General features: G+C 36.4%; 1 protein-coding gene across 2 annotated transcripts; it reads right to left on the minus strand.

Annotated features, from left to right (window-relative positions):
* Positions 1–6041: 6041 nt before the first annotated feature.
* Positions 6042–10465, minus strand: LOC120114024 (zinc finger protein CONSTANS-LIKE 9-like). Of its 2 annotated transcripts, none has more exons than XM_039135056.1 (5): positions 8860–9435; positions 7768–7992; positions 7185–7480; positions 6638–6769; positions 6042–6522 (listed from the first exon to the last, which is right to left on the minus strand). In XM_039135056.1, the coding sequence occupies exons 1-4, from the start codon at positions 9433–9435 to the stop codon at positions 6640–6642; spliced, it is 1227 nt and encodes a 408-aa protein (XP_038990987.1). In that variant the 3' UTR covers positions 6042–6522; positions 6638–6639. The 2 variants fall into 2 exon arrangements, with proteins under 2 accessions (XP_038990987.1, XP_038990988.1); XM_039135057.1 differs by lacking the exon at positions 6042–6522 and adding an exon at positions 10396–10465 and having other exon boundaries at positions 6640–6769; positions 8860–9576.
* Between the last annotated feature and the right edge of the window lie 4234 nt (positions 10466–14699).

Raw genomic sequence — 14699 nt, forward strand, 5'->3', positions numbered from 1 at the left:
AAAGACTTCAACTCTGATACCGTCTTTCGACTCAAAGTATCTGCTACAATGTTAGCTTTACCAGGGTGGTAATCAATCACGCAATCATAATCCTTTAGGAGCTCTAACCAGTGACGCTGTCTCAAATTAAGTTCCTTCTGGGTCAGAAGATACTTTAAGCTCTTATGATCTGTGAAAATGTAACACTTCTCTCCATAAAGATAGTGTCTCCAAATCTTCAAGGCAAAAATTACTGCTGCCAACTCTAAATCATGAGTAGGATAGTTACTCTCATGCGGCCGCAGCTGACGGGATGCATAAGCCACCACCTTACTTTCTTGCATTAAAACACAACCAAGTCCTGAATGTGAAGCATCACTATACACTGTAAAATCCTTCCCGGACTCTGGTTGAATCAACACCGGTGCTTGAGTCAAAACCACCTTTAATTTCTCAAAGCTCTCCTGTTGTGCCTCGCCCCAGTCAAACAGCACATTCTTCCTTAACAACTTTGTCAAAGGAGAAGCAATGATCGAGAAGTCCTCAACAAAACGTCGATAATAACCAGCCAAGCCCAAGAAACTGCGGATTTCAGATACGTTCTTAGGTCGTTTCCAATTCATAATAGCCTCTATCTTGCTGGGATCAACCTAAACACCTCGCGCAGAAATAATATGCCCCAGAAATGACACTTCTTGAAGCCAAAACTCACACTTGCTTAGTTTGGCATATAGATGATGCTCTCTCAAAGTCCGCAGAACGATCTTCAAATGCTCGTCATGCTCTGCCTCAGTACGAGAATAGATCAGAATATCGTCAATGAAGACCACCACAAATTGATCCAAATATGGTCGGAACACCCGATTCATCAAATCCATAAAAGCTGCAGGAGCGTTCGTCAAACCAAAAGGCATCACTAAAAATTCATAATGACCATATCTAGTGCGAATGGCCGTTTTTTGCAACATCAGATCCTTTAACTTTCAATGATAATACCCGAACGAAGATCAATCTTAGAGAATACAGTAGCTCCTCACAATTGATCAAATAAGTCATCAATCCTGGGTAATGGGTATTTATTCTTGACCGTCATCTTGTTCAATTTCCGATAGTCAATACATAATCTTAGCGACCCATCCTTCTTTTTCACGAATAGAACTGGAGCTCCCCATGGTGAAGTACTATGTCGGATAAATCCTCGATCGAATAATTCTTGCAATTGGACTTTCAACTCCTTAAGTTCCTTTGGAGCCATACGATAAGGTGCCATAGAAATAGGTGAAGATCCTGGATAAGTCTCAATCTCGAACTCTACCTCTCTATCAGGAGGTAACCCAGGCAACTCCTCCGGAAAAACATCAGGAAACTCGCTAACTGTACGAATCTCCTCGATCGTGGACAATGTACCTTTGGTGTTCAAATACAAGCAATGAAGTCTCATATCCCTTCCGGATCATATGATCAATTTCCATCGCTGAAACTATTGGAGAGATAACCACGCCGTTCACTAATTAACACAACAGTCCGACCATCTGAAGTCTTCAGAGTAGCCCGCTTGTATTCGCAATCTAGCTTTACCTTGTGTTTATTCAACCAATCCATTCCAAGAATTAGATCGAACTCCCCTAAAGGAAGTTCCATAAGATCAGCGAGAAAAATTTCTCCCTGAACCTCAAGAGGACAACGCCGAAATACTTTATTCACTAATACCGCTTGTCCTACTGGACTTGTAACTGTAACAGTATTTTCAGTGTTCTCGATCGGAATCTGAAGGTTTCGAGATACTGAGCTCGATACATAGGAGTGAGTGGAGCCATTGTCCAATAATGCAAAGTATGGGGTAGAATAAATAGTAAATGTACCTTCAATAACCTCAGGCTCATCTCTGTCATCACGACATCTAGTTGCATAAACTAAAGCTGGCTGTCTAGCCTCAGAAGCTGTTGGCCCTCTATTTTGCTGAGGTCGGGATCTACTGTCTGTCCTGGACGCTGATCCTCGAGTCTTTCCTTGACTACGATCTCTAATTGGGGTCTGTACTGTAGTCTGCGAACGCACAGGAGTTTGGGTAGTGGTCTGCTCAAACGAAACTAACTGAGGACAATCCCTCCGATAATGACCACTAGATCCACACTGATAGCAAAGACCCATCTTCTTACGACACTCTCCTGAGTGCTGTTTACCACAATACTCACAAAGGGGCCCATTATAATACGACGAGGAACCGCCTCGACTGACAGCTAAAGGTGAGGATGCTGCAGGCCTGAAACGTGTATTGCTTCTCTGAGGGGCTGAAGTACGAGTCCTCTTTCCGGACTGTGCTGATAACTCCATCGGGCCTGAAAATTTCTTAGATCGATCTTGATCAACACGCTCTCTACCAGAAGCTAAAACCTCCACCTCTTCCGCATCTTTGGCTCTGCCCACCAGCACATCAAATATCTCATCCTGATGGGTTACAACTTGCCTACGCAGCTCGTATCTGAGTCCAAGGGCAAATTTACGACATCGATCTCTCTCCGTAGGTACCATACTGAATCCATACTTCAGCAACTTCAGGAACTCGATCTCATATTCAGAAACAGTCATGTCTCCCTGAACCAGGTCTTGAAACTGTTGTCGTCTCTGAGCTAAGTAGCGCTCTCCCAGAAAACGGCTCCGAAAGCGATCCTTAAAGAAATTCCAGGTCAAACGATCGGTAGGAACACTACTGGTCACTGAATCCCACCAAGTGTAGGCATTGCCATCTAACATCGCCACAACACCCTGATATCTTAGTTGAGTCCAAACCCAACTGATCCATGCGTCTCTCTGTATCCTGGAGCCAATCCTCAGCTTCAGTAGGAGCTCCACCTATCTGTCCCCCAAAAGTTCTAACTCCATTGGCAATCAAAGTCTGCGAAATAGGAACCTCAGATACAACACCAGTAGCTCTGACTGCTCCCTGTATTAACTGCAGAAATTGTCTACCAAAATTCTCATCCAAAGCAACTCCGGTAGACTGACTCAATATCGGTCGCCTATTATCGGTGTAGTCATACCAATACCAGCGGCATGAGGCAGATCCGTTGGGGTCGTAGGAGCATGATCACCTATCGGAGGTGGGGGATCTACCCGTATCTCATCGATCGGATCTGCAAATCTAGCCACTCGACCTCGTCCACGGCTAGTTCGACGACTACGTCTAGCACTCATTTTGATAGATCTCAAGTTTACTACAGAAGATAAAACTTAGGGTTAGATAAGCACTTGGAGTCTCATACATAGTTAAATCTTAATAACTTGTGACATGGCCTTAGTAACTCGTTTTGTAAAATATTTCAAAACCGTATTTTCAATGTGGACTCATATACAGTCCGAGGGTTAAAAACCAAAAGCTCTGATACCAATAAATGTAACCCCCTAGACCCGGCCTATGCGTTTCGACTAAGTCTAGTGGATCACATTATAATTATTAAATACATTTTTCGCAACCGTTATTCCATCAATATAAAATCACATTATAAATAACATGAAATTATAAACAATTATACTATCAAAATCCAACTCGTAAATATAGTACAAATAATAATAATTTAATTTAAAACATGTCTTCAAATTCAAAATCACAATAAACCAAGGAGTAGTAGCAAAAGTGTTATCATTATAAATCCGATATTTTAAAATAAGGTCCATGTCACCAAATAAAGTCAACTTGCCAGATAAAAACATTACAATCTGATTTACTTCAAGAGATATGTTGATCCTCCAAGTGCTCGAACCAAGGTATCTACCCAACAGTATCTGAAAGGGGGAAAACATTTTCAAAAGGTGAGCTAGGCTCAGTGTGTCCCAACATTTCCATAAAATCACAATAGGTACAAATCATAGTCCAGTAATCTCACAAATTCGTAAAGAGTTTAACTTTTGAAAATCATAGTTTAAACCCTTTTCTGGTACACCATCAGTAGTTCCCAAAATTATTTTCCATATAGCTTACTTTATGCACATAGCAAAAAGAAAGCCGACTTAAGGATAGGCTCTGAAGCTTGTATCCTTAAGCCCAAGTCAATAAGTCCATATAGCTTACCCTAAGCACACAGCAAAGGAAAGCCGACCTAATGAAACATCTTGGGGCCCTCAAGAGTCACATTAGGCCCAGTTAGCTTGATCAGAGCTATTCCATCGTATTTCAATTCCAAAATTCAATTGCACCGTGACATAAATTCCATAAATCCAAAAACATGGTAATCATATACCATTTCAAAACAAAAATTAGATAGCAGCCATATTCCATAAATTGTCACATTAAATTGGTGCATCCATAAAACAATAGCCAATGAATTCGGTGTACCACGTATTAAAACCAATAAAACAGTTCAATAACAAGTAGGGAACACACCTCGACAATAGATTCAAATAACAAATCTACTGATTGCTGGTTTCACCACGCTCTGCTACAGTTTTCGAATGGGTGAATACTGGCACACGTGGTTTAACTGATCTAGAAGAGCTGGGTCGAGCTGTCGAACGATCCGGAGAGTCTCTTGTACCTTCAAACAATAATATTTATCAGTCTCAAATCCTATTTAATTGTTCAAAGCTAAACTTCTTAAGTATATACGTATTTTTCGAGTTTGACTATCAATTTGAGGTATTTTGAGTCTGAATTTGGCCAAACGGATTGTGGAATCGGAATCAGGGCGTCGAAAAACATAAAGTATGACTTTTCAAAAATTCAAATTCTTGGTCAAAGTCAAAGTCAACCACTTTGACCGTAGATTTGGAGACCTTCGGATTCGAATTTGACAAAACGGACTACGGAAACGGATTCGGCACGTCGAAAACTATCAGGATAGGTATACTCAGAAAAGATTAACGGTCGTTTAATGCTCGGTCAAAGCCATTTTAAGTTTTGGTCAAAGCAAGTCAACGGTTAACGGTCAACGGTCAACGGTCGGGTCGGGTCGGGTCAAGGGTCGGGTCGGGTTAGACCGGTCAAGCCGGTTCAGACCGGTCAAACCGGTTGAAACCGGTCAGAACCGGTTGAAAACCGGTTAAACCGGTTTCCAGTAGCCACTCGCCCTGCGGCGGCGCGTGAGGCGTCCTCCGGGGGCCCTAAAAATCCCGGAAAAATTTCTAAAAATTATTTTGAGCGATTTCAAGATACTTACAACAATCGGTTCAAATTTTTGAACGGCGGAGAGCTCGATTTCAAATCGGCCGAATCTTTGACTGCACCACCTCCTCACGCGCCGCCGTCTACGGCGGACAAGGTTGACACCGGTGAACTCGGAACGGCACAAGGAACACGATGGTGCGGGAGATGTCGTAAACGGAGCAACGATCAGCGGTGAATTTAAGATTTCCTCGGCGATAGAGCTAACAAAACCGTCGCTACTTTGACTGGAAATTCCCGACGTTTGGCCGCGTTTCGCTTCAATTAATTTGAAGGGTTTGTTCCTCGCTCGATGATGAACACAACGGTGGGTTTAAAACGATGATCGGAATTTGGACGGCGTCGGAATCGGAGTTGGAAACTGCGTATGGGAAAGGAAAATTGGGAGCATTTTGGTTCTAAAAATCAGAACCAAATGTACGCTTATAATCAAAGCTGCCGACAGTTTTAGGGTAAATTCAAGGCTTGGTCCTTGGATTTCCTTCACTTCTAAAATGGCCTATAAACTCTCATAAATTTTGATTTAGTCACCAACAATTTACCAATTTTCACAATTAACCTCTAAAATTTCAATTAAATATTATTTTTGTAAATATTCGGGTTGTTACACAACGTCCCAGATTTGTTCTGCTTTACGAAATACCCAATTTGACAAGCTTTGATGGAGCTCTCAATCAACCTTCATCACATCTTACTTGCACCATTCAGAAGTCAATTCTCCCCATCTCCACACAAACACTGCCCTTTCTACTCATTTCATGAAACCATTTCACTTTCAAATAATAATAATAATACAAGGAGGGGGCCATTGAGTTGAGTGTGTCATCAATTTCTTGATTATAAAATCTTGTCCCAAGGTACACACAATTTCATCACAAGTGCATATAGGATTAATCCTGTGCTGTACACGTCCACCACAAGAGAAAGAATATTACAACTCCATGTCTCATTCTTTGACCTAACTAATGTTCACTGGCAGCCATTAAAACTCTCTCAACTCCACGTACATACATACATACATATGTCGAAATACAAAAGAAGAAGAAGCAAAATTACGGCTGCATGCTTTTGACTGAGACTCCACATCGAATGTGTGGTTTCTTAGTACATGTCATGACTGCAGCAGCGTTTACAGAAGCACATAAAACAACTGAAGGTATACTATAATAAGAATTTGAGCAAGTGAACTTGCTCGAACATAATACGGCAGATGTGGGAGGCAGCTTCACGGCAAACGTGTCCCGGACATATTCTTGCCGAATGGTGCCGGGATCCATCAATCTTTTATCGTAACTAGGAACCAGGCCTTGGTAGTTTATTCATGTCATTTTCGAATCCGACTTTGGAATAACAAAAAACTGGTGCCTTATGTACAACCATACAACCTGTCAATAGTTAAAGTTGAAAGTATGAGAGTCAGGTTCACCAGTTTGGGGGTAAGAATAGCCACTTCTTTCCAACATGTTTTTTTTTAAAGAAAGCATGGTTAAAAAATTGTACTCTCAAAAGCTTCTGGTTGGACTCAATGGATCATAATCATAAGCATCCCCAGCTTTGACAAATCGTCCCTTCACACGCTTTCTCACATCAGCCCTTGCTTTGCGAGACGCATATCTCACTCGCTTCTCGAACCTATCAGGCAATAAGGACGAAGTTAAACATACACTTTCCTTGGAAAGATGGGATTATGTATAAATATATTATTTTAAAATGAGGATTTCAGACAAGACTTAGTAAAATAAAATGCTGAGTTGAGACCCACAGTATAGATTTTATGTTCACTTTCCAAATGAGTGTCGATAAACAATGGAAGGCAAATTTGCCATATTCTTACTAAACTCCTCCAATGGCAGGAAGAGTAATCATATTGCCATTTCTGTAGAACTAGATGTTCAGAACCAGAAAAGAACTTACAAGGAAGAAGATTCAAATTCCAGAACTTTGTTAAACAAGAAGCACCAAACTGACAAATTCACTCGTCAAGTAACCATTTTTTTTATGTTCTTTGCCAGTCTAGTAACTATAGAGATTATTTGCATATACTTACATTCGCATCTTCTTCTTTTCCTTGTAACGCAAGACAGCATCACTTCTATTTGCTGATAAGGAGTTCTCGGTACCTGAGGGACACCAAGGAGGCTCCCCCATGGGAAGCATTGTGGAAGCCCCACAATCTTGGTAATCTCCAGCAGTACTCTCTCCGGTTTGGCCAGAAAATGTAGGATGGGCATGGCTAGCGGTAAAATACAGAATTGAATCTGTTTTATTGCTCATCATTGAATCAGCAGATGCCGCATTGCTGCATGCTGGCTGGATTGCATTGCCCACTCCAACAGCTGAGCCCTGGACAAGAACATTTAGAGCTAACCATAAGAATTTCCACTCACTATACAAAAATGAAGAGCCAACACATGGAAGGACAGGACAGTAAACTTTGTTTTGGTACATCAGTCATGAATATACATCGATGTTATTGACACTATTGACAATCAAATAAAAGTGATAATGCATAAATAGGAATATATTTAAAAACATCAGAAAAAGAATAGCATTTAGAAAATATGACAACAATATCATCAGAAAAATATAATACAAATTCTGTGAAGCAAGATGGAAAGAGATGAGAGAACCTCAACAACCGCTGCCGCCTGACAGTCTGAATCAGCAGCAGGCATGTCCTTTATCCCAAATAAACTAGCAATTCCACCATTCTCGAGAAGTTGTTCTGAATGATTGAGAGTCATCCCAAAGAGTTCTTCATACTTTTCAAGATTCAGATCAACTTCGTCCATGTTGAAGTCATCATAGAGATCATCCTCACAAAGTCCAGGATACTTTGTTGAAGGGCAACATGACTGCACTTAATAAAGTAAAAATTAGCGAAGGTTCCCCAAAAGGAAAATATTATCTCTGCTAAATGCTAATTATTAAAGGAATCCTGCGGGATTTTCAATAAGTGAACTTTAAACACCAAATGCTAAAAACTCTTTAGAATTACTAATAAAGGAAAGGGTATTCTAATCAGTTTTCTTATGATCAAAATGAAATTTTGATATCTATCATCAATAATCTCAAGAAACTTTCCCCTTCTCCCTCTCAAATAAAAATAAAAGTACAACCCACAAAGCAAATAATGTCTGCAAATAGGAGACATTGGGTTTAAAATTTATGAATCTGTGGCAAAATAAGCATAAAGTACCTCTAAATTATTATCAAGGACAGGCCTGTCCTTTTTTTATAAGTACATTCAAGGCCTAACTGAGTAGTTTTATATTCAATATAAACCTAAAAGTTAGGTTGTTTTTGGGTCAAGAAATGGAAATATCTAAAGAGACCAGTAAATATAAGATCAAGGTATACCGGAGGCTTACTGAAAGATCGACATCCTTTACTTTTATGCAAAAACCCAATTAAGTTCAAGTAGAAGTCTAGAAGATATTTTGGAAGCGCTTTCGATTTCCATCATAAAATGTAATCAAGAAAAACAAGGGACAGATATTTCCATATAGTTCCTTTATGCATAAGGAACTAATCTGAAAAGAAAGTTGTTACTAGAACTTCAAGCTGGTTTTCTGGCCAAAAAGAGCAGTTATCACTGAGCACTCGCTGTTAATAAGTTTTGAGAGTAAATTTGCAAATATAAACTAACATGGGCCTGAAAGTACCTCAAGAACAGTTTATCCAAAAAATTTAATGATAAATATTCAAAATCCATCATTTACCTTGGAAAATGACGCATCTTTTGGTCCAGATGGCTGATCCAGAAGTCGTGCAGATTTGAGTCCAGAAGACGCACCCAAGCCACTTCCGTTATCCCTCCCACAGGTTTCATTAACCACAGCCAAACCAGTATTGTCCTGGCTAATGTTGTTCTCTGTAGGGTCCCAGGAAGTACTCTCCATGTTCTCATTGATGCTCATTAGACCTAGTTCTTGTTCACATGTAGATTGACCTGCTGAAGGAGATTGCTGAAAGAACGGCCAAGTGGAAGAAAGTTCGGCAGATGACGGGCAACCAGAGTAACAATTGACCGCTTGTCTCCTATGTGTCGAATTTGAGGTAGAGGTACCATGTCCTATCCAATCGCAGTTCTGACAGAGTGAAACCCTTTCCTCTGCACATCTAACAAAAGCAGGTTGCGAATTGCATCTTTCACATAACAATGTTCTCGAATGGCGTTTGGACAGCGCGTTAGCGGAATGAACATTTCTATCACACGACAAGCATAAACAGGCAGCATCGGACCGACAATATACCACCGGCCTTTGATCTCCGCAGAAATCACAAGCATAACCCATGTTCCTAATCACACTACTACAGACAAAAACCTAAAAGTTCCCTCCACAATTTACAATCTTTTAAGCAAACAATATATCAACCAAGACAAGTAGCTTCACAGATGATCCCCCTCTCCACTATTTCTTCTTGTACTTCAATAGCTGCCATATGGGAGATTAATGTCACAAGAGAATTAAATTCATTTTTTTATTTAAAAGCTAGCTAAGCATTAAAGAAACTTGGAACAACCGACAACACGGGGTAGCTGGGTTTACTTCAAACTTTATCATACAAGATTGATACAGCACAGAATCAAATTCAATAACGATGGAAGGGTTCACATGATCAGCACAATAAAAGGTAAAGTCTCAATTTCTCAAATATAATCACAGGCACAAAGTGAACAGTTTTTAGCACCCAGAAACAAACATAAAACAAGAAAATAATGTGAACAAAAGGATAAGTAAATAAGCAAAAGATAGCTCATCAAGCATTAGGATGGCAAATAAAACAGTCAAAACAAAATAAAGAAAAAATGAACAAAAAAAAAACCTTTTTCTTTTAATAGAACAAAAAAACAGGGGAATAAGCGTTCCATGAATAGAATTCTAAGCACGATCAATTCCATTTAAAAAACATGTTAATAAAGGAATCAAAATATCCACACACAAAAAAGTACAATGATTTACCATAAATCGAAGAAAAAATTGCAACTTTAATCCGAATAATTCAACTCCATAATCAAACAAAATCACATAAGCAAAACCAGGAAAACAGATGATAAAGAAACAAACGCAGAGACCCAGAAATACAAAGAAAGGGCAAATCCAAAACCCAAAACAAGATCAAAATTAAGTCAAAGAAAGAAAGAAAAACAAACCCGGGAAAATCAAATTAAGAACTAAAATAATAGGAGAATTTGAATTCTACCCCAATAGAAACCAAGAAAAAAAAAATAAAAGGACAAGATCGGTAACAACCTTAATATTGAACTGGAAAAATTATTGATTTTTTTTTTGAGCTTTCCAGATCTTTTTCTTTCTCTGATAGTTTTGGTTATGGAAGTGAAGAGATAGATATCGGTGGGTGGTGCATATGGAAAATGCGATGACATAAGCTTATAAAAAGTGCAAAGAGAGAGAAAAAAACAAATAATAAAATATTAAAAAAGTACAATGTTTTTTATACGACTTGGCCATACAGGATAGGCTGATTTAATATTTCAATAATATAGTGTAATTATTATTAAATGAGTAATATTAAATAAACTTAATTTGATCTTAAGTCATGCCTAACAACATTTATTACCAAAACTCATAAACCTAAACTATACTCAATTTGAGTTAATTAATATCTATAAAACTATGGGTACTTGTGTATGATAAAGACTGCGTTCTTTCTATATAATTATATTTTATTAAATGGTTTATCTATCTAAATACATAACAAGTAAATATAAACAAAGGAAAAGGGCAAAATGGGGAGAGTGAAAAAAGTAGGCCCTTTTTCCTTGTGTGTGACAAGGACGTTTGTAATTTTGTTTGATATTTTCTATATTCTTAGACGTGTTTGTTCTAAATATCTAAACTTTAAACAAACAAAAATCTCCCTTTCCTATTTCAAAGGAAATGCTTTTATTTTAAGGGATGAGGCAACCACTCCATTTACTCAAACAAGACTAAGAGGTGAAGGCAAAGATATGTTTCAAATAGTTTATAGTATTTGTTAATAATCAAAATATTAATATTAAGGATCATTATCTTACACTAATTATTAAAAAAAATTAAAAAATATTTTAAATATTATCGTATGTTTTATCTATAGTTTATTGTTTATGATTTATAAATTTAAGGTCTCTAAATAAGATATATGATAATATTCTAAACGTGTATATAATTTTTTCACTATTAATACATGAAATAATAATTAATTTACATACTATATATTATTTTTTATTCCATTCAAAAAATGTTCCCTTATATTTTTATACTATATATTATAGATAATATACTACTCTTATACGACCTCACTTTATCCCTGTATTTATGATCTATCCATCATTTGTGCCAGAGTGGGTAACGAATTCGGAATAAAAAGGGTATAAGATTTGCATCCTCCTCACTTTGAACCGGAATTTCGAAATCTATCCCATTAAGGTTATTTATTTCACAATATCTACAAATCATGCCAATGACGGATGTAGAGTATCATCATGAAGTGTGAATTTATATACATTTGTTATTTCATTATTTATGGGCAAAAATCCTCAGATAATGCATTGAAAAAAAAAATCTTTAAATATTGTTGTTGAAGAATTATTTGCTGAAATGGGGTGATTACTATATTAATCTGCTTGGTCGACAGGTGGTCCAAAAGACCTATGCAGGTCGTTATGCAAGCCGAACGACCTGTGCAGGTCGCCATGCAAGCCATGCGACCACTTAGGTCGCTTCTCTCTTCCGCCAACATCACCGTAACACCACCCCCTTTCCCCAACTCCAACTCCTTTGTTTTCCCTTCTCTAGCTTCTTTTATTCTCTCCATAAAGCTTTGAGATCGGTTCGTATTTTTATGAAATTAATTATAAAGGAAACGGAGTTAGCTAATCAGGATCTCGATATAGCCGTTAAAGCCATTGAACCGGGTGCTGTTTTTGTTAAACAAAATCTTAGGTGCTTCGCGTTTGAATCTTTTGTGTGTAGAACAATGCTTGAATATTAATATAGTAATCACTCCATTTCAGGAAATAATTCTTCGACATCAATATCTGAAGAATTTTTATTTCAATGCATTATCCGAGGATTTTTTCCTTATTTATGTTCATTTTACGTCATTAATATACATTTTTACAAAATATTTTAAAATTACCATTAAATGACATTGTGACAATTTATTATTATATCAACATTGAGATATCTTGTTATGATATTTAATTCGGATTTAAATTATAATATCCGAATGGAGATGTGCAATAATCTTCCTTGTTTTTAACAAAAATAATAATAATAATATACCAGCAAATCAAAAAGTGACACGCAGACTGACGTGTGGCAGGAGGTTTCATGCCTAACAAACCGCCAACAACCAATCTTAATTCAATGCTTCGAAAGGTATTTAACATGGAACATATAATGTAAATTAAAAGTATTTTTATTAATATACGTCTTGCATGTCTAACCATCGTATAATCTGTTGATAACCTATTTACACCTTTAATTTTAAAGATAGATATAATCATAAAGTTAGTTTCAATGTTTGTTTAAATGATTATTTGATCCCTAATTTTTTTGAAACATTTTAATTTCTAACGTTTCAATTTTGATTAAAATAATCTCTATTCAGTAGAAATCGTTAATTGACTAACGACCAACACATATATTGAATAAATTAAATCGTTGTTATAACTATACAAAATATTGAATAAATTAAAGCATAAGCAGGGAGGAAGCTATGCTCACTGTTCTCACTTTTCTTTTATTAAAAGATATATATGGATAAATATTTAATTATACCTCCTAATTTTAATTTATTTTAGTTTTATATCCTATTAATTATCAACTACACATTATCTCTTAAGTTAGTATCTTGAATCCATCACTGAATACAAGACAATCAGAATAAAATTAATTAAAGAATAATATAATAATATGAACTAAAAAAACCTAACTAAAGCAAATTGTCGAAGCGTAAAAAAATATATTAATAAATTTTAAGTACATTAAAAAATTTACAAATTTTTAACTTTTCCCTTAATTTTCTTCCCTTCTTCACTTAAATGGCTCTTTCACTCTTTTAATACCTAATTTGAGTTGTTGTAAGAGCATCCAAAATTGAAATAACTTTGGATGTAGGTTACAGATACGTGCACAAAATTGTTTAAATAATATGGTAATGGTCAATTTTAATACTAACATGTTTCCTTTGGAGCACAAGAAAGGTAAAGGGGACATCTTTATGTTTACCTTATTGCCAACCTGAGCTTAATAATTGTGTCACACCACATTCCAATGTATTTTAAGTGTGCAATACACATAAAAAAGGCGGTCCTTTATGTTTTAAAATATTATAAAAATGAATCCATTAAGTGATCTAGATAGTTGAAGTGAATATTATTTTCTTTAAAGATTTTGAGTTCGAATAGTTGCGTCTGCAAGATGTGTGCATTGCCAATAATTAATAAATATCCAGAACAAATATTGTCTTTTAAATTATAAATCATAAAATTTTAGAAAATAAAAATAAATTATCAATAAAAATAAATAAATGAATACATATAATAATAACGTGCGGATTATCTATTTTTTCAAATTTCGGTTACATTTCATCTGACTGCTGTGACTTTAGCTTGGTTTCGGAGGCGACGGATTCCTATGCTGAGGCGGTTTATTTGGTAGCGAAGAGGGACGATTGGGTACCGGACCCTTCTGCAGACTCCAACGAGCCAAACTTTGATTAACCGGATTTTCTGCCGTACGGTGGAGATTGAAATCAATTTTATATCATGTCATAAACTTTAAGATATTGTAATAAAGTCCTTAATATCAGCCTTTTATTTAGCTTTGGATATAATTCAAAGCATATTGGAAAATGTGAATCAAACTTTGAACGAAATTGCACTTTTATAAGAGAGACAATTTAAATATTATATCGTTTATGCAATAAGTAAAAACTTTCAACTTTGATTCACATATATTTCATATCATATCCAAATAAACAATCAATACGCATGTAAACAACAATATGCTAACGAATTTAATTAATATTTCGAGGATTAGATTATAATCAAATGCGTAAAAAGGGGGTTAAGAATTGAACCTTGTAAAGGTGAAAACTGAGGGATTGTTGAATGGGCGAGCGATAGATAAAGCCACCAAAACGTTAGATAAACCAACAACAAAGAACATACGGTGCTGCTTCTTCCTATCATTTCTATTCCCTTTTATATCTTATGTTTTCTTCTTCTTTTTTCAATTTCTTTTCATAGTGATAACTTAAAGATTTATTTATTGAAAACAACATCCTCTACTTCATGTGAACTTGAAATAGTCCGTTCTACTTTTAAATTTTCAGTCTTTTGAAATGTAAAAAATATTGGCTTAGAAGCAAGTTTTCGCCCCGGTAAATGTCTGTTTTGAATATAATTAGTTTCTAGTCTTGTTCCATATACGGATCAGTTATTTGTATAATTAAAAATCTTTATAATTATATGAGTAATAGTTATAATTTACACACACACACACACACGAATCAATGTAGGGTAAGATTTCGTATGTTGGAAATTAAG

Source organism: Hibiscus syriacus, unplaced genomic scaffold, assembly GCF_006381635.1.
Source record: "Hibiscus syriacus cultivar Baekdansim isolate YM2019G1 unplaced genomic scaffold, ASM638163v2 tig00110216_pilon, whole genome shotgun sequence".
NCBI lineage: Eukaryota > Viridiplantae > Streptophyta > Magnoliopsida > Malvales > Malvaceae > Hibiscus > Hibiscus syriacus.